Source organism: Taudactylus pleione, unplaced genomic scaffold (assembly GCF_031769625.1).
Source record: "Taudactylus pleione unplaced genomic scaffold, aTauple2 ptg000026l, whole genome shotgun sequence".
Lineage (NCBI taxonomy): Eukaryota > Metazoa > Chordata > Amphibia > Anura > Myobatrachidae > Taudactylus > Taudactylus pleione.
In genome coordinates this window covers 3,182,063-3,206,860 of record NW_028284428.1, presented here as the reverse complement: position 1 = coordinate 3,206,860, position 24,798 = coordinate 3,182,063, and the positions used below count along the sequence as shown (strand labels likewise).

The 24,798-nt window shown below is 46.4% G+C and overlaps 1 protein-coding gene across 1 annotated transcript in view; it reads left to right on the top strand.

The window, feature by feature from the left end:
* Nucleotides 1–24,798, top strand: part of MOSPD2 (motile sperm domain containing 2) — a 99,291-nt gene that overhangs the window by 29,946 nt on the left and 44,547 nt on the right. Inside the window, exons 4-6 of the mRNA XM_088451588.1 lie at nucleotides 15,543–15,629; nucleotides 19,701–19,855; nucleotides 23,845–23,905. Coding sequence (XP_088307714.1) covers nucleotides 15,543–15,629; nucleotides 19,701–19,855; nucleotides 23,845–23,905 — 303 coding nt within the window. The remainder of the gene's footprint in view (nucleotides 1–15,542; nucleotides 15,630–19,700; nucleotides 19,856–23,844; nucleotides 23,906–24,798) is intronic.

Sequence of the window (24,798 nt, the reverse complement as noted above, 5' to 3'; positions counted from 1 at the left end):
GTTTGCGGATAATTATTTTGCAAAGTGGGAATCCCCTCCACCGGTGGATTCTCACGTGACCCGTCTTGTCCGTAGTGCCACATTGCCGATGCCGTCTATGTCCTCCCTTAAGAATGCTACGGACCGCAAGGTGGAGATCTGCCTGAAGTCCGCTTATTCCCTTGCGGGGGGGGGCAGCGCGGCCGGCTATGGCCATTTGCTGGGTTGCCAGAACGATGGAGCGCTGGGCGGATTCATTAGAGGCTTCTTTTGATTCCGACTGTCCGGCCGAACAGGCGGAGTTGATTGGTAATCTCCGTGATTCGGCCACTTATATCAACGAGGCGGCCCTAGACATTAGTACTCTGGTGTCTAGAATTTCTTCAGCAGCGGTGGCTGCTCGTCGCACCTTGTGGCTGCGATCCTGGAAGGCGGACGCAGATTCCAAAAAGGGTCTGGAGGCGTTGCCGTTTACCGGAGAAGTTCTCTTCGGTCCGGATCTGGAGAAGATTGTGGCCACGCTGGCGGCGGCCAAATCGGCTTGTCTCCCGTCGGCCGCTGCTCCTTCTGGTTCTGGACCATCGTCCTTTCGGTCATCTAGGGCCCAGGGCAGGCCCGAACCACAGTTGTTTCCTCGACAGGCTGGCCCTAAGAAATCGGCCAAGCCCCGGAAGCAGGCATGGAGTACCAGACGTCCGGCCCCCAAGCCAGATGACAAGCCTGCGGCCTGACGGTCCGGGCCTCCCTTTGGGGGATCCCAGGGTGGGAGGCCGCCTGCTGCAGTTCGCCCAGTGTTGGTCAGCCACTACGACAGACACTTGGGTTCTGGAGGTGGTTTCCCACGGATACGCCCTCTCCTTCCAGCACAGACCCCCGGCTCGATTCTTCACCACGGGTCTACCATCAGACCGGAACAAGGCTACGGAGCTGCGGAAGGTATTGCACACTATGCTCCAGGCTGGAGTTATAGTGCCTGTTCCATTCTCCCAGAGGGGCCAGGGTTTCTATTCAAATCTATTTTTGGTACAGAAACCCAATGGGTCGTATCGTCCGATTCTCAACCTCAAAGCACTCAACAAGTCTTTGCGGGTTCCGAAGTTTCGGATGGAGACACTACGGTCCATCATTCTGGCGCTGGAACCTGGGGACTACATGGTGTCGTTGGACATACAGGACGCTTACCTGCATGTCCCTATTCTTTTGCGCCATCAACAGTTCCTCAGGTTTGCAATCCGCAGCGACCACTTCCAGTTTCGGACGTTACCTTTTGGCCTGGCGACAGCACCACGTGTTTTCACCAAGGTGATGGCGGTCATGGCGGCTTCTCTGCGGCTGCAAGGAGTCCGCATGTTGCCGTACTTGGACGACCTGTTATTGGTGGCAGGATCTCCAGAGCTCCTGTTACGCCACTTGGACCTGACCATTGCACTGCTGCAACGGCACGGCTGGCTAATCAACTGGCAGAAGTCGACTCTAATCCCGTCTCGGAGGATTCTGCATCTTGGAGCCTTATTGGACTCGGGACAGCAAAGGATCTTCGTGACGGAGGACAAGATCTCTGCTTTACAGTCAAGGGTGCGCAGTTGTCTGCACAGCCGCCGGGTGTCCCTACACTCGGCGATGAGGTTACTGGGCTCCATGGTGTCGGTGTTCGACATGGTGGAATACGCCCAGTTTCACTCCAGACCTCTGCAGCACCTGATCCTGTCCAAGTGGAACGGGCTGCCTCAGTCTCTGAAGTCCCAGACGATTGTGATCACCCCGGAGGTTCGCCTGTCCCTTGCGTGGTGGTTACAGACGACCCACCTCAACAAGGGACGTCCGTTCTGGGTTCCAAATTGGGTCCTGTTGACGGACGCCAGTCTTCGGGGCTGGGGAGCAGTTTCGGGTCCACACTTGTTCCAGGGCAGGTGGACGCCGACAGAAGCGGAGCTTCCAAAAAATATCTTGGAACTCCGTGCGGTCTTCAGTGCTCTCCAGCAGGCACATCGGTTTCTCCAGGGTCACCCGGTGCAGGTCCAGTCGGACAACGCTACCACCGTGGCCTACATAAACAGGCAAGGAGGAACTCGCAGTCGGGCGGCTCTCGTAGAGGTCTCTCGGATCCTGGTTTGGGCGGAGCGCAATCTTCCGGCCATATCAGCGGTCTTCATCCCGGGAGTGCTAAATTGGTAGGCGGACTTTCTAAGTCGCCTGGACGTTCATCCGGGGGAATGGTCCCTGCACCCGGACGTTTTTCAACTGCTGGTGGACAGGTGGGGTCTTCCAGAGATCGACCTCATGGCGTCCCGGCACAACAACAAGTTGCCGGTGTACGGGTCTCGCACAAGAGACGAAGGGGCGTCTTTGGTGGATGCTCTGTCCGTCCGGTGGACGTTCCGGTTCGCATACCTGTTCCCTCCGGTCTCCCTTCTTCCACGGGTAATCCGGAAATTCAAACAGGAAGGAGGGACGCTCCTGTTGATAGCTCCCGCGTGGCCCAGACGGCACTGGTTCTCAGACCTTCAGGGTCTGTCCGTGGTCAGTCCTCTGCGGTTGCCGCTACGACCGGACCTTCTGTCTCAGGGTCCTTGTCTTCACCCGGACCTGACTCGGCTGTCTTTGACGGTGTGGCTGTTGAGACGGCCATGCTGAGGTCTCGGGGGTTTTCCAGCTCTGTGGTGCTTACCATGTTGCGAGCTCGGAAACAGTCTTCCGCGAGGATATACCATCGCGTGTGGCATACGTTCTTCCAGTGGTGTCGGCCGAGAGGTTATGCACCGCGGGAGTTTCGTCTGTCTCGGATTCTCGCCTTCCTGCAAGCGGGACTAGATCATGGGCTTCGCCTTGCTTCTTTGAAGGTACAGGTTTCGGCCCTATCTGTCTGGTTTCACCGTAGGATTGCTACAATCCCGGATGTGCGCACCTTTATGCAAGGTGTTCTCCGCATTCAGCCGCCCTTTGTTCCACCAGTGGCGCCTTGGGATTTGGCTGTGGTCCTGAGGGCTCTCCAAGGACCGCCGTTTGAACCACTGGGCTCAGTGGATCTTAAATGGCTAACAGCTAAGACTGTTTTCCTTCTGGCCATTGCTTCGGCCAGACGTGTTTCTGAGTTAGGGGCTCTTTCTTGTAGACCCCCTTTCTTGGTTTTTCATGGGAACAGGGCAGTGCTCCGCACTCGGCCCGAGTTTCTTCCCAAAGTTGTTTCCCAGTTTCATGTTAACGAGGAAATCGTTGTTCCGGCCTTAACTCACCGGGTCTTTCCGTGGGTGAGGCCTCTTTGGATGTTGTGCGGGCCTTAAGGACTTATGTTGACCGCACTTCTTCGTTTAGGAAGTCGGACGCTTTGTTTGTCCTCTATGGCTTCCGTAAAAAGGGTTGGCCTGCTTCAAAGCAAAGTTTGGCAGCCTGGATCCGTATGGCTATTTCTGAAGCTTATCTTCATGAAGGCCTACCGGTTCCTCCTTCTCTGAAGGCTCATTCCACTAGGTCTGTGGGTCCTTCGTGGGCAGCTCGACGTGGTGCCTCGGCAGTTCAGATCTGCAAGGCTGCTACGTGGTCCTCTGTCCATACCTTCGTGAGGTATTACAGGTTTGACACCTTCGCCTCTCAGGATGCTTCCTTCGGGCGGCGGATTCTCCTTTCTGCACAGGAGCGTCCCCACCCTTAAAGGATACTGCTTTGGGACATCCCCAAGGTATCCTGTGGATACCCTATGGACCCTGAAGTAGAAAATATGAGATATGGTAAGAACTTACCCTTGTTATCTCTATTTCTACGAAGTCCATAGGGTTCCACAGGACTCCCGCCCTGTCGCACCTGTGCTGCAGATGGGCTTTGCTCTGGTCACCGGTTTTCCGTCTCCCTCTGGTGAGAATGTGATTCTTGTATGTGTCCAGATCTTTTTTTCTCTCTTCCTTCTCCTCCTCCGGCCTATGGCTTGATAACTAACTGAGGTGCCTTGGCTCGGGGGTGGGGTATAGGAGGGGCACCCTAGTGCATCCTGGGAGGCTGAAAAGCTTACCTCTATGGTGCCCAGCGACTGACGTCACACCTATACCCCAAGGTATTCTGTGGAACCCTATGGACTTCGCCGAAATAGAGATAACAAGGGTAAGTTCTTACCATATCTCATATTATTTCTTATTTAATTACAGGTTCAGTCTCCCATATCCAAAATACTTGGGACCAGGGGTATTTTGGATAACTGAATATTCTGTATTTTGGAATAATTGCATATCATAATGAAATATCTTGGGAATAGGACCCAAATATACACACAGAATGCATCTATGTGTTATATACACCTTATACACACAGCCTGCAGGAAATTTTATACAATATATTCAATAATTTTGTGGTTCAAACAAAGTTTGTGTACAGAAATGAAAATCATTTATGTTTCATATACACCTTATGCACATAGCCTGAAAATAATTGTATACAATATTTTTAATAATTTGTGCCTTAGATGAAGTTTGTGTACATTTAACCATCAAAAAAAAAAAGGTTTCATTATCTCAGTCATGCCAAAATAATTCTGTATTACTGTATTTCGGAATATTTGGATATGGGAGCCTCAACCTGTACCTGTAATAATGTAGACAGTTGATACTGACATATTGGTTACTATGTAAAATCAGAATATTTAAAGCTTCCTCTTCTATAATGCCTTCGGGAATTACTATTATAAGTAATTCAGTGTAGGGGTCTCCCACTATGTATCTGCAGCTTTTAGAGCCGCTGCATAGTGAGAGTTGGATGACATGATGACTCCTGGCTGCTTAATTCATCTATTTGACAGTCACAGTATTAAGATTGTTATAGCTAGCACTGGATCCAGTGCATATATAACAAGAGATATGGTAAGAACTTACCTTTGTTATCTCTGTTTCTACGAAGTCCATAGGGTCCACAGGGTGACCTTGGGGTATAGCTGGATCCTGGATCCTCGGGCACCACGGAGTTAAAGCTTTTAGCTGCTCCCAGGATGCACTTGGGTCCAACCTCCCCTATACCCCGCCCCCGAGCCACAGGCACCTCAGTTGGTAAGCAGCCCAGGCCGGAGGAGGAGACGAAACAGAGAGAAGGAAGACTGGAACACACAAGAACCATACTCACAGAAATGGGAGACGGAAAACCGGTGACCAGTCACAGAGCCCATATGAAGCCAGGTGCGTCAGGGCGGGTGCCCTGTGGACCCTATGGACTTCGTAGAAACAGAGATAACAAAGGTAAGTTCTTACCATATCTCTTGTTTTCTACTTCAGGGTCCATAGGGGTCCACAGGGTGACCTTGGGGATGTCCCAAAGCAGTCCAACTAAGGGCGGGGACGCTCCTGTGCTGATAGGAGAACCCGGCGCCCAAAGGATGCATCCTGAGAGGCAAAGGTGTCAAACGCATAGAACCTCAAAAAGGTCTGAATGGAAGACCAGGTGGCCGCCTTACAGAGCTGAACAGCAGAGGCGCCACGGCTAGCAGCCCAAGAAGGGCCCACGGACCGAGTGGAATGAGCCTTAACAGAGGCTGGAACAGCTAAACCCTCCTGCATATAAGCCTCAATAATAACAGAACGAAGCCAACGGGCTAGAGTCTGTTTGTTGGCAGGCCAACCCCTCTTGTGAAAACCAAAGAGGATAAACAAAGAATCCGACTTCCTCACAGAACTAGTCCGGTCCACATAAACCTGGAGTGCCCTTACAACGTCTAAGGAAGTCTCCCCAGCCGAAAGATCAGGTGACTGAAAGGCTGGTACAACAATTTCCTGATTAATGTGGAACCTGGAAACCACCTTAGGCAGGAAATCAGGACGAGTGCGAAGCACCGCTCTGTCCTGATGAAAAATCAGAAAAGGGGGACGACAAGAAAGCGCCCCCAAATCTGAAACCCTCCTGGCAGAAGCAATTGCCAAGAGGAAAACAGTTTTAAAAGTTAGCCACTTGAGCTCCACTGACTCCAAGGGCTCAAAAGGAGGACCCTGTAAGGCCCTAAGAACCACCGCCAAATCCCACGGGGCCACAGGTGGCACAAAGGGAGGCTGGATTCTCAAAACACCCTGGAAAAAGGTGTGTACGTCCGGCATAGCAGCGATCCTGCGCTGGAACCACACCGACAGACCAGACACGTGTACCTTCAGTGAAGAAAGACGTAATCCTAAGTCCAAACCGGACTGAAGGAAAGCCAGAATACGCGAAACTCGGAACACCTGGGGATCATAGTTTCTGGCCTCGCACCACTGAAAGTAAGTGTGCCACACTCTGTGATAGATCCTCGCGGAAGTAGGCTTGCGCGCCCTCAGCATGGTGGTAATAACGGAGCTAGAAAAGCCCCGAGACCTCAGGACGGCTGTCTCAAGAGCCACGCCGTCAAAGATAGTCGACCCAGATCCGGGTGAAGACAGGGCCCCTGAGACAACAGGTCCTGCCGTTGAGGTAGGAGGTACGGAGCGTCGATGGACAGGCTCCGCAGATCGGAGTACCACGGCCTTCTGGGCCACGCTGGGGCCACCAGGATCAGTGTGCCTCCGTCCTGTTTGAACTTGCGCAGGACCCGAGGCAGCAGAGATATCGGAGGGAACAAGTAAGCCAGTTGAAACAGCCATTTCACCGACAGCGCGTCTATCAGACTTGCGCCTGCATCCCTTGTCCTTGACCCGTACACAGGCAGCTTGTGATTGTAACGGGACGCCATCAGGTCCAGCTCTGGCAGCCCCCACTTGTCCACGAGTAGTTGGAATACCTCTGGATGAAGCGACCATTCCCCGGGATGCACATCGTAACGGCTGAGGAAGTCTGCCTCCCAATTGAGGACTCCTGGGATGAAAACTGCCGAGAGAGCTGGAAGATAGCGCTCCGCCCAAGCCAGGACGCGGGACACCTCCGACATCGCAGCTCGACTGCGAGTCCCTCCCTGGTGATTGATGTACGCCACCGTGGTGGCGTTGTCTGACTGCACCTGAACGGCCCTTCCGTGAAGAGCGGTGCCGGACGACTGCAGGGCTCTGTATACTGCCCGCAGTTCCAGGATGTTGATGGGAAGAATCGCTTCCTCCGCCGACCAACGACCCTGAAGTGACAAGGAGCCTGTCACCGCCCCCCAACCCCGGAGACTGGCATCTGTCGTGAGCAGAACCCATTCCGGGATCCAAAAGGGGCGCCCCTCCAGGAGATGCGCTGTCTGCAGCCACCAGGCTAGGGACAGACGCACCTCCGAGGACAACACCAGCATCTGAGAGCGGATCCTGTGTGGCAATCCGTTCCATTCTGAAAGAATCAGCCCCTGCAGGGGCCTGGAATGGAACTGGGCAAACTCCACCATGTCGAATGCCGACACCATGGACCCCAAAACTCTCATCGCTGAGTGCACCGACACTCTGCCACTGCTCAGACAACTGTGAATCCGCAGCTGTAAGGAGGAGACCTTCTCTGGAGTCAGAAAAATCCGTTGCTGACGAGAGTCCAGCAGGGCCCCCAAATGAACCATCCGTTGTGATGGGATGAGGGAGGATTTCTTCCAGTTGATCAACCAGCCGTGCGCCTGTAGACAAGCGACCGTCAGGTGGAGATGCTGGATCAGTACCTCCGGGGAGCTTGCCAGCAAGAGGAGGTCGTCTAGATACGGTAGCAACCGTATCCCCTGGCTCCGAAGGTGAGCCGCCATGACCGCCATCACCTTGGTAAATACCCTTGGTGCCGTGGAGAGACCAAAGGGTAGAGCCCTGAATTGGTAGTGGTTGTGGAGAATAGCAAACCGCAGAAACCTTTGGTGCGATGTTGCTATAGGCACATGGAGGTAGGCGTCCTGGATATCCAGGGAGACCATATAATCCCCCGGTTCCATCGCCAGTATGATGGAACGCAAAGTTTCCATCCTGAATTTGGGAACCCTGAGAAACCTGTTCAGGGACTTCAAATTGAGGATGGGACGATGAGAGCCATTGGGTTTCTGCACCAGAAACAGCGTAGAGTAATACCCCATCCCACGTTGAGACTGTGGTACGGGTATAATGACCCCCGCCGTCAGCAAGGCCTCTATGGCTTCCTGAACCTGCAAGGCCTTGGTTTTGTCCTGAGAAGGACTTGTGCAAAAAAACTGGCAAGGCGGCCTGTGCCGAAAAGACAGGGCGTACCCCTGGGAGACCACTTCTCGCACCCAGGCATCCGTGGTGGTATTGTGCCAGCACTGGGCGAATTGAAGAAGTCGGCCTCCCACTCTGGGGTCCCCCAGAGGGAGGCCCGTCCCATCACGCAGAAGGCTTATCTTCTGGCTTGGAAGAAGGGCGCCTAGCACTCCAGGCTTGCTTCTTTGGCTTTGTGGCGGTCTTGGGTGCGGACTGCCTCGGGAAGGACTGACCCTTTGCCTTGCCCTGAACCCGAAAGGAACGAAACGCCGAGCTCCGGACCTTAGCAGGTGTAGTAGCTGAAGGGAGGAAGGCTGACTTGGATTTTGCCAGGGTATCTACTATTTTGTCCAGGTCCGGACCAAATAGTAATTCCCCATTAAAAGGTAAGGCCTCCAAGCCTTTCTTTGAATCCGCGTCTGCTCTCCAAGACCGCAACCACAAGGATCTACGAGCAGACACTGCTGCCGCCGAAACCCTAGAGGTCAACAGGCTAGCATCCAAAGATGCTTCTCCAATGTAGGAGGCGGCATCTCTCATCTGTCCTAACAACGCCCCCTGGACGTCCGGAGATTCATCCGTAAACGTGTCCTCCAAGGCGTTGGCCCACCCCTCAATGGCCTTGGCCACCCAGGAGATGGCCATGGACGGCCGGGCTACAGCCCCTGAGAGAGAATAAATAGACTTTAGACAAGTCTCCACCTTCCTGTCCGTAGGATCCTTCAGCGAGGATATAGACGGCAATGGCAAAGTAGCACTCCTGATGAGGCGTGTTACATGGGAATCGACTGCAGGCGGAGTTTCCCATTTCTTACAATGCGCTTCCGGGAATGGATAATTGGACGCCAAGCGTTTCTGTGGCAGGAAACGCTTACTGGGCGTCTGCCAGGCCACCGCCATGTGATCAGTCAACTGATCAGACAAGGGGAACGCTGTAGAAGTAACCTTAGCTTTTTTAAAACTAGGATACCTTGACTTGGGAGCGGGTGCCTCATCCTCAATCAGAAGAATAGCCCGCACCGCCTTAACCAGAGCCCGCACATTGATGGAAGACTTAGTGTCTACCTCCTGGACTGAGGCATCTGAGGCTGAGTCATCCTGTACCTCACCATCATCCGAGAACCCCTCAGAATCCGAAAGATGCGCAGCCTGTGCCATGACTGAGCGTTTAGACGCCCTGGAGGGCACGTCACTGCGCAACATCGACTGAAAAGCCGAAGATGCTGCCGCCAAATCTTGGACAGTGTGGGAAAGCGCATCCACCCAGGGTGGAGGAGCTGTCACAGGAGCCTGAAACGGCACCACAGCCGGCTGTGCCACAGGGGTGGACTGAATATACATTGGCAACCCCGCATAGGGACCAACAGGCTGAGACCCCGGGGGAGTCTGCAATAATTGTGGGACACCCGGGGAATGGGGGATGGCAGGCTGGGGCAACGCCCTAGTAGGGGCGGCAGTCGGGACCGACAGACGGTCCGCGATGGACACCAGCACCTGGGAAAACATCGCCCATGGTGGCTCCTGCGAAATGGGAGGTTTAGACGTACCAGGGACCGCCTGGCACCGTCCGCACAGGCCGTCCTGTGACAAATCCTCCCTATCCACTCCTGCAGAACAGCGCCTGCAGGAGAACAATGCTGGAGCCCCGGAGTGCTCAATCTCCTCCTCAGACATGACTTAGGAAGAAAACGTGCGCACTCACCAGTGTGCTGAACAACAGCCCACAATATGGTACTGTGTAGCACACAACTGTATGTGACGGACCTCACAAATACGTGATCTATATAGGTGAGGTCAGTAGAAACACCCTTCCCCCGCACACCTGTAGGGCTTGTAGGAGAAGGAAAGGGATAGGTACAGGCTGACAGTAAGTAGAAAAAAGACACAGACAGGCAGCACTAGCAAAAGTCACATACCATGCAGGAAGATATACTCACTGCACCTTTCCACTACAATCAACCTCCCAGATTCAGTGTCTGGGAGGGCTATAGTGCTGTGTACACTGTCCTTCTGCAGGGGAGAGGTACACAGGGGGACCGGTCCGCGTGCTCCCTGAGAGTATCCACGCTGCCACAGAGAAAATGGCCGCTGGAGACCTCAGAGGAGGAGTGGCCGAGTATCTGCAGCTCAGCGACGCCAGACTCCGAGCTGAAAGGCGCGCTGAGCTGAGGGGAGGAGCCGCTAGACAGGGAAGGCTTCCTCCCCTGGCTAGCATATTAACCCCCGGGTTGCCGGCATCCCGCTTGCCGCGATATTAACCCTGGTGGTCTAGTGGTCTGGCGGGGTATACCTCCGCTGGAGGGGGGGGGCCCGCCGCCACCGCTAGCGCCCCCGGTCTGTCCCCTAGACCGGGGGCATGGGACTGCATTTACAAGGAACCCGCGCACCGCCGCTAATCAGCGGTGCGCGGCTTACCTGATCTCCCCGGCGTCTTCCGGCAGCAGTCCCGGGGGAAGCCAGAGTCCGGCTAGTACAGACTCTGGCTTCCCCCGCCGCGATCCCCAGTTCAGTGCTGGCGTCGCGGCGCCAGCAGGGAGAAGGAGCGGCAGCGTGGGCGTCTGTACAGACAGCCCAGCGCTGCTGCTCTAGAGAAAAAACTTATAGTAAAAAATAAATAAATTTAACTAAGTTCAATAAAAAATTAAAAGCTTTAGGGGGCTGCTCCTGCAGCCCACCCCGCAGGGTGACCCGACTCCGGCCGGGCACCATCTAAAACTGAGGTGCCTGTGGCTCGGGGGCGGGGTATAGGGGAGGTTGGACCCAAGTGCATCCTGGGAGCAGCTAAAAGCTTTAACTCCGTGGTGCCCGAGGATCCAGGATCCAGCTATACCCCAAGGTCACCCTGTGGACCCCTATGGACCCTGAAGTAGAAAGATTTAAATAGTGATCCTCAACATTGCAAGATAATGAATTAGGGGTCTGACAGGTTTCTCTCTGTACATTGATTTTTGAATGTATTGTCAAGTTTCAGCTTTGATAACTGTTCCTAGGGCTGGTCTGCTCTTCTGGCAGTTGTGGCAATTGCCAGATGGGCCGCTTCGACCGGATGCCCCCCTTGGTGGCACTAATTTGGTGCTGGGCCGCCAGCACCACACGCAGCCGCGGCAGCTCCTGAGGAACAGTGGCAATGTAATTTTCAATTAGGCGCCGGTCGCGAGCCAGTAGGAACTCTCGGACCGGCAGCCGCTGCTGGTCTGCGATCTCCGATTGGCTCACGACCGGCGCCTGATTAAAAATGGCATCGGCACAGTTTCCCCATAGCTGCAGCTACATACAGGTGCTGGCGGCACGGCACCAAATTCATCAGGGCACACAAGAATAGAGGCTGGTGGATGGACACAAGGGGGAGGTGAGATGCTCCCAGAGGGACACAGGGAGAGTTGCTGTAAGGGGGTGGGGGTGGCATAATAACCTAGGTAAGGGGCATTACTGTGCGTGGCATAATGTGTAAGGGGCAATGCTTAATCCCGACACTTCTCATTATCAACACGCTGAAATCCCAACGCCCGGCATACCGAATGAAGGTAAGCCGGGTGTCCCGAGCGGACAGCCATGGTGGGGGAGGCTTAGGTTTAGGGGCTCCCGGCGGGACTTGGATTTAGGCACCCCCCCTGGGAGGGTAAGGGTTAGGCTAGGGGAAGGAAAGTTTAGGGTTACGCACCACCTCTCCCGTTAGGGTTAGGCTGTGGGGAGTGGCGGGATTAGGTTTAGGCACCCCTGGGGGGAAGTTAGGGTTAGGCACCCCTAAGGGAGGGTTAGGGGGGGAGAAGGGAGGGTTAGATAGGTTATTTACATCTGTCGGTATCTATGCGCTCTTCAGCATGCTAGTGTCGGGATTTCAACCGCCGGGCTCACGTCCGGCGGTAAATCATTACACCCGCAAAGGGCATAATTTATAAGGGGCACTACTACTGTGGGGCATAATGTTTATAAGGAGTATAGCTGTGGCATAACATGAATTGGCACTGTGTGGCATAAAATGAATGGGCTCTGTGTGGGGCATGTGACTAAGGGACACTACTGTGTGGTGTAATGTGACGAAGGGACACTACTGTGTTGCGTAGTGTTGAAGGAACACTACTGTGTGGCATCATGTGAATCAGAGTACTATTGTGTGGCCCCTTCCAAGCGAAGACAACACCTGATCTTTTTCGCCTTCAGCGTGCATTATCCCTACTGCATTTGTTGATGGTGGCATCAATGGTCTTCATGTACATAGTGCACCAAAATGTGTAGCTTTGGTGTGCACAGAAGTGTCTTCCTCTGTGGTCAGATGCTGACGTGCACTGGGCCTATTTTTAGTCCGTCTGGCCCTGGCTGTTCCTATAGTTTATTGCTACATTCCTTATGGAAGAGCACATTCGCACACATTTTAGTGTTCTTTTTATATTGGTCAAATGCTTACATATTGTTTCTCTATGGCTGCACAACTGTGCGTCTGATTTTGAATGAAAGTCTAATTTTATCTCTGGGAAAGCATGTGTACATTATCTGTGAGACTAAAGCAGACAGTCAAGACAAGATTGTTGGGTTATGACATTAAAGTCTACTGATTTGTAACTCCTGTGCTAGGGTGTTCAAAGAGAATCTAATTCCCCTCTGACATTAATCATTAAACACATTTTTGAATCAAAACGCAACACTCATTTCACAATCTGGAGTTTTACCTTTCTTTTATTGTATTAGTCATTTTCGTAACCTCCACATATCCTTGCACTGAAAACTTCTCCTAAAGAATATTTTGCGAGATGTGTTTAGCACAATTTTAAGCTCTCAGAAGTAAATATTGCTCAATATATTTTTATTCTTCTCTTTAAAAAAAATTACTTTACTTTTAGCTCCGACACAAATCGTCTGAATGACTTGAAAGCGCTTTATGCACAGTAAAATCTATTCTATAATGTCTCATAGTTGCGCAGTAGAGAGCTGCAGGGGGACCCCGTCCTTTTACAGAATCACTTCTCCAGCCAGGGCTGTCAGCCCCTAATGCCGATTCCACCCTAATGAGAGTGGGGACAGACATGAAAGGGGGAGGACACACAAAGATTAAAGAATAAGACAGAGTTAAGAGTGACAGAGATAGGTAGGTAGGGGGAAAACAACGGTCATCACTTGGAGCTGACACACACACACTCTTCCCCTATCCTCAACAACCCCCTCCTCCTGTCCAACTGGTTGAGGAGGACAACAGAGATTTGAAAGAGACACTGGTGGCATTGGGCCTGAGAGATGTGGGTGGCATGAGCCTCAAGTGACACAGGGATAAGGCTGAAGACACAAGGGCCCATGAGACATGAAAATCACGGTGGGGGGAGGCACGAGTCAGGAGAGACATGCCGAGTCTTGACCTTCAGCCTAGACTTATTCCAGCTTCATCTATGGAAGAGCTGGAGCCATAAGTGAAGCTCGGTGGGTTTGAGATTGATTGTGAGCGAAGTAGACGACTTCCATATCACATGACACTCTGCACAATGCAGGCAGGGAATGCAGCCCATCTGAGAGAGTGGAGTCTGCATTATATGTAGTTGTCTGGACTACAAGTTATTACACTGAAATATACCTTTCATTTTCAAATGCACCTCTCTTTCATTCCTTTACAGGTGAGCAGTGACTGTGTTTCCTAATACTGAAGGGGGCAATTCAATTGTTTTTATAAAAGCGTATCTCCCGTATAAAAAGTGAAGGGAGATCGGGGTGCGATATTCAATTGTTTTTGGGCGCCCATGCATGTCAGGCCCGAATAGACACGGTTTAGCTGCATAAAATGACTAAGCCCATCTAAAGTCCTGCTTTGGGCCCCTAAACTCCCTTCTTATAGCTCATTTCTGCTCACCTGTCCGTGGGGCTATAAACAGAAATGTGTGCTCACGTGGCTATATGTGCCCGAACACAAACAATTGAATTGCTCTGTTGGGCGTCTGCACCATCAGCCGCTGACAAAAATAACTTAATTTTCCTGTGGGTCTTAGCATGGTGGTAATAGTGACCAATTAGCCATCAGTAGTGGGTTGTCACTGGTGCTCGTATTCAGGTTTGAATAATCCATTTAGTGGATCTCCATAGCATGTGGGAAGCCTAGAGAGAGTTCTGTTATGCTTGTAGGGTTTCAGTTACATGCAGAGAGTCTGTATTTTGATACAATGGAGTAACTGATGTCAGGTTGAGAATGTCATTTTGGACCTTTTTAAACAGTTAGTTTTTGCTTTTCTATTTTGCGGGCGATGTTCAAAGAGGAAAGGACAAAAGAATAAGAGAAAAGAGTTAGTGTGTGGGCCTTTTTAAGTTTAATGACTGGTCTACTGACTTACAGTAGTACTACCGTACTGAAGTTAACTTACTAGTATGTCTTTAGAGCCTTGCCCTGTTTGCATTATTTGGCTGGGGCCATCGGAATTATTGCACTCATTTATTTAAACTGATTAAGTGATCACAGTTGCTGTGTGTACTCAAACAAATATTTTGGACGTCTTTGCATATAGACTTGCACTTTGTTTAGTATAGTCTACTATAAGATTTTTCATGTGTCGGATAAATAGGAGGCAATATTGTTGAAGCTGGATCATAATTTTACTTTAGTTTACAAAGAACTGAGGAGACAAACTCTTCAAGACGTTTCAGCTTGAGTCATGTGTGTTTAATAGTTTAAGTAGAATTCATCCAAGAATACTACAATAGGTATGTGCAGATTAGCATTTGTGCCAAATCTAGAATCACAGGTTGACAAAAATATGGCTCTTACCTGATATGTAACTGCTTTAAATCTCCATCCATTCATTATGACCATTCAACTCCTTCCTATTGACTTTACTTCTGCTTCAGAAACACCATTGTAGAAAGGAGTCCACTTCATAAAACTTTTTTACCTGTCCTCTTGTCGTTCTGTATATTGATAATAAAGTTGTCTTTTAACTGCTTAGTTGTAGGTACTGTACTGCATTTGAGCCGGGTCCTAGTAGTAAGTTGATTACAGAATTGTATGACAAGTTCAGCACAGCTACAATAAATGAAAAATGGTAGCTCTGTCAGTGTGTATTAGTTTGGGTTCTGTGAGCCATAGATAGCCATTATAGGTCTTTACTACTAATGTAAGATACTACCTCATGGTGTGGGATAGAAGCCAAATATTTCTTACATTCTTGGGCGCATGCAGCTATGATTAACTGTCCACTGGGCAGTTGTCTACCGGAAGTAAAAAACCATCTGTGTTGTGGCTTGTTCCCCAGATTGTGGTGTAGATCATTCAGCAGTGGATCACTGTATGCTGGTGTAGTCATTACTTGAAGTGTGCTTTGTTTGGCAGTCTTGTGTTCTTATAAACAATCTTTATTGGGGGTGATCGCAGGACACTAGTGAGGCTATTTCTATGTACAGACTTTGGTGAGTAAAACATGCAATTTTCTGTTTGGCCACTGCACTCTGTTAAGTTTGATTACTAATGGATACATGTTTTTCGTATACTTTCAGATCTGAGGGAATCTGATCTTCCCAGATGGTGTTTTGATGTTGGAGCAACCTACCTGCATGGCTATGACAAAGAAGGCAATAAACTCTGTAAGTGTAAAATGTCTCTGCAGTACCTAGGTATATCACATGTTCAGGGGTAATTTAAGAGAGAAGGGGGTCCTGTGTGCAGTCTCCTTGCAAGTTCCCCTGTGTCGCCTGTGCATGCACCACGTAGACTCTAGCACTCTGCCAGAATCTACTGCACATGTGCAGATCTTCGGGAAAATGGACCCTGTGCTATTTTCCTGGTGATTAGAGCGGTTGGCAGAGAGGTAAGTACATAGACTATGAGGGTGTGGTTTGGAAGCTCCTGGAACCATTGGCTTGTGTTCACCGCACACCCTGCACCCATTATACTGTATACACACCCTTCTATGTTTGGGCATTGTAATACCATGACATACATTGTAAGTATTCAACTTATTTGGGGGTAAGAGGGTCATGAGTTTTGCGTAACCCCACAATCATTTAATACACTTATATGCAGATTAGAAACGGCTCCTTTACATAAGATACGTATTTCAAGATCCATGTAACTAAAAATAAGACTCCTTTCAAAGGGGCATATGCCTAGCATACAGTATTTCACACCCTTGTACAGCAGTTGCAAATGCAAGATACATGCAACTATGTATTCAGGTTGTGCATCATTCTGTCACACATATAAACTAACATGCAATCAAAATTATGCCATTAGTGTTTTGATATTGCTGCAACAATAACCTAGCAAACAATCATCCCTCAGTGCTGCAACACTTAATTGCTGTTTTTATTAGTCTTACTGATTGATACGTCTGTGTCTGCTTAATTTATAATGGTAGTCCTACTTTTTATTTGTTTTAACGTTGTGAGGAATGTGGGATGAGTGTTAGCACAATGACATGATGCTTTGTGTTCCATTCAGACCTATGATCTACTAATTGCCTTACATACAGTGCCCCCCTTTGCATTTTTCATGTTTTGTTGCCTCACAACCTGGAATTAGAAATGGATTGTTTGAAGGTGTGCATCATATCATTCACAGAACATGCCTACAACTGTGAATCAAACAACATTTAGGACAACAAAACAGAAAACTTCAGCGTGCATAACTATTCACCCCAATAAAGTCAGTACTTTGTCGAGCCACCTTTAGCGGCAATTACAGCTGCAAATCGCTTTGGATAAGTCTCTGTGAGCATGCCACATCTTGCCCCTGGGATTTTTGCCCATTCCTCAAGGCAAAACTGCTCCAGCTCCTTCATGTTAGATTGTTTCCGTTTGTGAACAGCAATCTTCAAGTCTGGCCACAGATTCTCAATTGGATTGAGATCCGGGCTTTGACTAGGCCAGGGGTTCCCAACCACGGTCCTCAAGGCACACTAACAGTCCAGGTTTTAAGGATACTTGAGCACAAGTGGCTTAATTAGTGCCTCATTTATTTTGATTTAACCATCTGTGCTCAATCATGGATATCACTAAAACCAGGACTGTTAGTGTGCCTTGAGGACAGAGGTTGGGAATCACTGGACTAGGCCATTCCAACACATTTAAATGTTTCCCCTTAAACCACTCGAGTGTTGCTTTAGCAGTATGCTTCGGGTCATTGTCCTGCTGGAAGGTGAACTTCCGTCCCAGTCTCAAATCACAGGCAGACTGAAATGGGTTTTGCTCAAGAATATCCCTGTATTTAGCACCATCCATCTTTCCCTCGACTCAAATCAGTTTCCCAGTCCCTGCTGCTGAAAAACATTCCCACAACATGATGCTGCCACCACCATGTTTCACTGTGGGGATGGTGTTCTTGGGGTGATGGGATGTGTTGGGTTTGCGCCAGACATAGCGTTTGCCTTGGTGGCCGAACAGTTACATTTTAGTCTCATCTGACCAGAGCACCTTCCTCCATACATTTGGGGAGTCGCCCACATACCTTTTTTGCAAACTCAAATCGTATCTTCTTATTTTTATCACTAAGTAATGGCTTTTTTCTGCCCACTCTTCCATAAAGCCCAGCTCTATGGGGTGTACGGCTTATTGTGGTCACATGCACAGATACACCAGTCTCTGCTGAATAACTCTGCAGCTCCTTCAGGGTTACCTTTTGGTCTCTGTGCTGCCTCTCTGATTAATGCCCTCCTTGCCCAGTCTTTGAGTTTTGGTGGGCGGCTCTCTTGGCAGGTTTGTTTTGGTACCATGTTCTTTCCATTTGATGATGATGGATTTGATGGTGCCCTGGGGGATCATCAAAGATTTGGATATTTTTTTTATAACCCAACTCTCAACAACTTTGTCCCTGACTTGTTTGGAGAGCTCCTTGGTCTTCATGGTGTGATGCCTCTTGCTAGTGGTGTTGCAGCCTCTGGGGCCTTTCAGAAAAGGTGTGTTTATACTGACAGATCATGTGACACTTAGATTTCATACAGGTGGACTTCATTTCACTAATTGTGACTTCTGAAGGTAATTGGTTGCACCAGAACTTTTGAGGGGCTTCATAGCAAAGGGGGTGATTACATATGCACATGCCAATTTTCATAATTGGATTTTTAAAGATTCTTTTTTCATATATATTTTTTTCATTTCACTTCACCAAATTTAGAATATTTTGTGCAGATCCATCACATAAAATTCAGATTAAACAAATAAATACATTACAACCTGTAATTTATTAACAAAAAAGGTAAAAAGCCAAGAGGGGTGAATACATTTGCTAGACACTGTATATGACCATGCAATCAGAGGTGGTCTTTTAATGCTGTTTTGTACCATTTAAGCTGCATACAGTTTTATAGCGGCATTACATGGCAATTTTCCACTTAGTGTAGAGCAAAAGCCGTGTGATATTTCATTACAGCCCTTTGTTATCTTGGAATACACAATAGTCTTGTGACTAGGCCTGAGGTCAGATCCTTGGTCTCTAGGCTGACTGTGTTCTTTGTTGTTCAGCAGTCAGTCAGTGGAAAGCCTTTCTGAAGATGTACTTGTCAGTGACACAGTATGTGTTGCAGTTTACAAACCATAATATCTACTTTTTATGTTTTCTGGAATTGATTTTGCAGTGGAACTTTTCAGCTTGCATAAGTAAGCTCCTATACTTTTGAAAATCCTGCAAATCACCCGGCGGTTGTACTTATTGTGAACATAACTTCACAATCTATTATAGATACATTTAGCTAATTTGAGCGTATCCTTCCAGCATCTTGTACTGTGAAATCAGTGTAAAAGAAGCACTCCCCAATAATGTAAAAGCAATTGCAATGTGTGTGTGTGTTGCATTGAATTTAAAATAAAGTTCTCATTTGTGATCAATCTTACATCAGGCACACGAAAGTGCTCATATCTTGGTGTCTGCTGCTGTCAGCTCATTAAGGTGACTTATAAAAGTTTGGCACAAATGTGTATTATGACATCACGTGCCAAATATTAGGTCAGTGCCCCATATTCCAAAATAAGTGGTTTGATGTATATTAGGTCAGTGCCCCATATTCCAAAATAAGTGGTTTGATGTAAAAAGGGGGGGAGCATTCTATGATCTGTGTGCCCACAAGTAAAACGAAATTAGATTTTGCAGGACAAGGTTACTTAGATAAGAGATGAAAGCTTGGAGATGGCACTTTTACGGACTGCAAGTAGACTTGATTTTTGTGGGTACTCAGGGGGTGCGGGTACTCAGGAGTTTGTATACTTTCTGTTGAATGGCATTTGGAATTTCCCGGTGCGTTTTATATGGTAGATGTCATTTTCGGGGTACTTCTCAATGACTGTAATATTAATACAATTCATATTTACATGTGCTAAAGGCAATTTTCATGTCCCATTTCTCTTGATAATTTGGAAATGTAGCATATTTTTGGAGAGAAATGAAAAAGTTGTCAGTAATAATGGCTATGATCCAAGGTTGTCAGAGCTTAGAATTGACACTTTCATTCTTTCCAGCAATGCTAACTTTGCCGTCCCAGATTGATTACCTAGATAGCTGGGGATACACCTACAGTATTAATACACTAGGCTGACATTTAGGTGACTTTGCACATGGAGAAATGCTTGCCCGGATGTTTAGTACTTTTTGTGAATGACCCTTTATGTGTGTGTAATTTCATATCCTTCATGTGCACTAATTGACTTTTTCTTTTGTTGTTGTAGTCTGGCTCAAAGTAAAGCTCCATGTCCGCGATGCCAAAACAAGCGATGACAAAAAGAAGTGTGTAGCATTTTGGTTGGAACGTTATGCCAAAAGGGAGCCGGGAAAACTCCTGACAGTCGTGTTTGATATGGCAGAGTGCGGACTTAGTAATGTAGTAAGATATATAGTTTTACCACATATTAAAGCTGTATATTTTTGGCAATTAACCATAGCTACTGTAGCTAACATTTCTGATTTACAATTATGGTTTAATAAAAACTGCAAATGTAGAAAAAAAAACTGTCATAATGTGTTTTGGAAATCTGAAGAAGCAGATATATTTTCATGATAGTCATTTATTCCTTGTACATAACATACAGTATAGCTACTGGATGGAGTAGTTTATATGTTGTTCCTGAGGTAATCATTATTGGTTGCCATGGCAAGAAGCTCAGTGAGATACGGATAGAGCAATGAGCACAGGTAATGGTAGGCTGCCAGCTACTTTATACTTAATTGAAGATAGTCTTGTACGGCTAGTTTAAAAAAAATAAAAATAAATTATATATATATATATTTATTTTAGATGTGCACTTTTATTCTCTATGTTTAACCATTGTTTGCGCACTACTAATTTGTACTTTGTTTGAGCCCCTCTCCGGATCATTGCATTTATTCAAGTAACACATAATACTGCATTTTCTTGTGATGAAGCCTGATTTGTCATGTGGATGTCTGCAGCTTCCATACATAAACCTAAAGCATGACATGATCACACTGATGCAGGTAGTAAAAATAATAACACCTCATCTTTATTGGAGTACTAGAGGCATCTCAGCCTTTGGCGTTGTCTTTCCATTTTTGGGAATCCATTTTAAAATATATAATAATCATATAGAAGGTTATTATAATGTACCTGCTTTTTCTAATTTCATTGTACGCTTACCACAATTATGAATGGACTAAAATTTAGACAATGACATTACAGTTATTTGTAACAGAAAATACTATTCTAGCTTAATAGGCTTCTTTCAACGCATCAAAAAAAGCATACACAAGCAAGTGTGCGGTCACTGAGCTGGGTGATAAAAACTTCTAGCGGGAGTGGACATCATCATGTGAGGCATGAGTTTTGTCTATCATTATTCTCCAGCCTTACATGTCATACAGGGTTTAGTTGATGGGATGCAGTCAGTATGTCCATGATCACAATATCAATGTTCACAATTGTTGAAATGTCAACAGCTAACATGTAAATGTTGACAATCAAAATACCGCCATTTTGCAAAATGCTGACATTCGGGTTAGGGATAGAGACATACGTTGTGACTTTAGTCACAGGTTGCAGCTAATGTTGCAAAAGTGCAACTAAAGCTGCAACCACTGGAACATTAGGAACATTCGGGTCGGGGTTATGGTACCACCGGAACAGCCCATTGTTGTCATTGTTAGCATGTCAACATTTTGTCAGTATTGACATGCTCATTGTCCACATGGTCAATGTTGACCTGCTGAACATGTTACAATGTTGCACATCAACTTTATGGCCATGTCGTCTTTCTCCTGTGACTATAATGACTGTCGTCATTCTAACCGTTAACAAAATATACTGAACCCCAATTGATCAAGGATCCAGACTAATCACATAACTTGAAAATTTTTTGAGGGCAACACAGAAATGTGTTTTGATATAATTGGGCTTTGCCAACCCGCTATTTCTCCTAGTAAAAATTATTGATGAGGGAGTGTTAAGGAAAAGGCTATGAGCATGTTACAGGTGCTGCAAAATCTTTTGACACCTTTTTATAAGTGCTAAAAATAATAATTTTCAAAGAGGTCAATTAAATCGCCATGGCTAAGAATACATCTACTTCTACAGTCTGTCCTTTTCTAACACACGACAAAGCGAAACAGGAAACCGGAAGCAGTGGAATGTGGTAGATTGCAGATGATTTTGTAAAAACTTTGTTTTTATTATTTCACTGTTTAAAATGTTTAATATGTTCATATTTTTTTTAACCCTTTTTATATTTTAGGAACCATTTTATTTAACATTCTATGCTTTGCTGGTATGTTTAAGAAGCCAGACTGTTCTCTCAGTGGACCAATATCAAAGCACACTTTATGAAACAATTTTCGTTGTCTTCAAAGTGTTTCTAATATAGTTAGAAAGATACTTTGTGCCAGCCTGACACAAATCAAGATTTTGAACACTTTCAAATCTTTAACAATGTGCGTACTTTTAAAGATCAAAATCTGCTGGAAATAAAAGCCTATAGTCCATTTTTATATATATATGCTGTATTGGCTGCATGCTCTATATTTTTACTGTTTGTTTTTTTTTTCTCTTTTATATAAACATTTTAAAAATGTAATGTTTGAGTTGCTGAATCCAGTGCTTTTGGGTAATATTTTCTGGTAAAACTCCAGCATGGAAAATGAATACATTACTGAATATAATATATCCATTGTTAATCATATATTCTGCATAGTAACAAGAAAACCCATATCACATGTAGAAGAGATAAACCATGGTTTCCATTGCAAGTAGCTTCATTAGAAAAGGTTGTTCTTCAGATAATAGGAATTTGCATTTGTAATTCTCCTGGGTTTGTCATTTGCAAAGATAGGGATTTTTTTTTCCCTTCTGTGTTGTGAAGTGGAAGTAATATATTTATAAAAAGGACAGTGCCTCAAGGACATTCTTCTTGTAGAGTTGGTTATACTTTGTGTGTATGGTGATGCATTATTATCAGACAGCTCCTGCAGTTCAGCTTTGTTTTTAACATTATGCAATTCGACATGATGCAGTAACTGAAGCGGCTTTGTGCTGAAAATATAAAACAATATGGGAGACGTTTATGAAAACCAAGGCACGGGAAACTGAGCAGTTGTGACCCATAGCAAGCAATCCAATGTTATTTTTTGTAATACAGTAACACAGGTTACTCATACTGTGTAATGTGAGTGTTTAAGTTTTATTTTGAAATGGATTTGACTAGTTCAAATGCCTTAGCTAGTTGTTGTAACCCACAGGTTATACCTGTACCAGATACGTTGGTGCATATAGAGTCCAGCCTCTAATTTCTGTGACTTTCCTGACTCTGGGTAGTTTGGAATTTTGTTTTAAAGAAAGTGTAACTTGGTATTACTGTTGACATTATTGGGCATTAGTAATATTAGTGGCTATTTTATAATATTAATGAACATTACTGTTCTTGCTGTTTTTTATGTGTACTACAACTGCTACTGTTGATATTGCTATAGCCAATGACATTAATAATGGAGGCTTTCTATCACTTGTGGCATATTATTACCGTTGTAGGAAGTCACATTACTACAGGATTGGTGATGCCCAATTACTCGGGGCACACTTGCAGTCAATAATGTTGGCCTAGGGGTTCAAGTTGCTATCAAGCCTCTGATCTGCATCTATTGGGAACTCCTGAACACCACTAGCTATGGGAATTGTGAGAACACATGTACTGGACATGAGGGGATTCTTATATCTCCTATATGAGAGCAACAAAAACAGATTCTTCATGTTGCTGATGCTATCCGGCGATAAGTGCTCTAGTTACCACACAATGCAATAGACTCTCAAAACCTTTTTCTTCTTCAAGATCCACAGGGATCCCATGAGGTTTAGGTGGTTGGAGCTAATGGGCACCAAACAGTCAAAAGCTTTAGCTCCCAGGATGCATCAGTCCTCCTCCACATATACCCCGCCCCCAGCCAAAGGCAGACCATTTAAGTTTGGTGCCGGCAGGAGTCGGTTGCAACTTTAGACAGTGGGGCTGCATTATGCAGGCCAAGCTTTTATTTGAGAAAAGTGCATGAGAGACTCCTTTTATGTAGCAGGTTAAACGCTGTTTGTGTGTGAACAGTTTTCTGGTACATAGTTTCTTAAACTTGTAATAACTGGATTCTAGCCCTCTAACCCTTTTTTGCCTCAATTATTCAGACGTTTTTTATGTGTGCTTGGGCCTCACTGTTTTTTTATTCAAGAAAATCAATACTCAATTTACTTGAAATTACAAAACTTGAGGATAAAGTCTGGTTTATGTCAAATTGTAATTTCTTTTTGTTTTTAATTATTATTTTTACAGGTATTTTAACTCCACAAGCAGCCTGCTAACACAAAATATAATTTCTTCATTTTAGGATATGGACTTTGTTCGTTTTGTAATCAGCTGTTTTAAGATCTACTACCCCAAATACCTGTGTAAGTAGCATCTGTCAGCTACAAGACATGCTCGCCTGCATAATGTAACACTACATGCATGGGTTCACAGCTATGGCACGTACCAACAAAGGACTTATTCAAATGGTTGTCTCCAAAACTGTACATCTAAACCCTACTTTAAAAATAGATAATTTGATATTAAGTCACAGTACTCTTCATTTCAATTGTATCAAAGCATGTAGAGAGAGAAAGTACCAGCCAATCAGCTTCTAACTGTCATTTTACAGGCTGTGTTTGAAAAATGACAGGCACTAATTTGGTTGGTACTTTCTCTCTCCATGGTTGATACATCTCCCCTAAGTGCGGTGACATCGAATAGCAGTTACAGTGGGTCATTGAGAAACATTTTATTTTTCACAGAATGGCCACATTATCTAAGAGATCTTTATGTTTTAGCCCACGTACCTATAAAAAAAAAATCATTTTTCATTTAACATGGAAATTATTTTTTTATTTACTGTGCCCTCTTCTTAACTGTATTATCTACTGAACTGTTGCATCACATGATAAATTGATATAATCACAACCTCATAAGTCAACTTCTCCCATTAATGTCATCACCCTACATGTGTGTTATATGCTGATCGCTGCCCAGGAAAGATCTGAATTGTGGAAGGGGTGTTCATAGGACATGATACTGCATGATTGATTTTTAGGGTCTTGCAACCAATTGCATGCACCCTCCCCATCCAAACTTGTTACAGCCATGAGCAGTGATAAGCAATGATTGCCATTAAACAGTGGAGTGTGAATGTCTTTACAGAGAAAATCTTCTCTTACGTAGCTATGCCAAAGTCATATTTTAGGTCTTGGACTGCATAATAAATAAAGAACTAAGATATTCCAGAATGCTGAACAATACTAACAGTGTA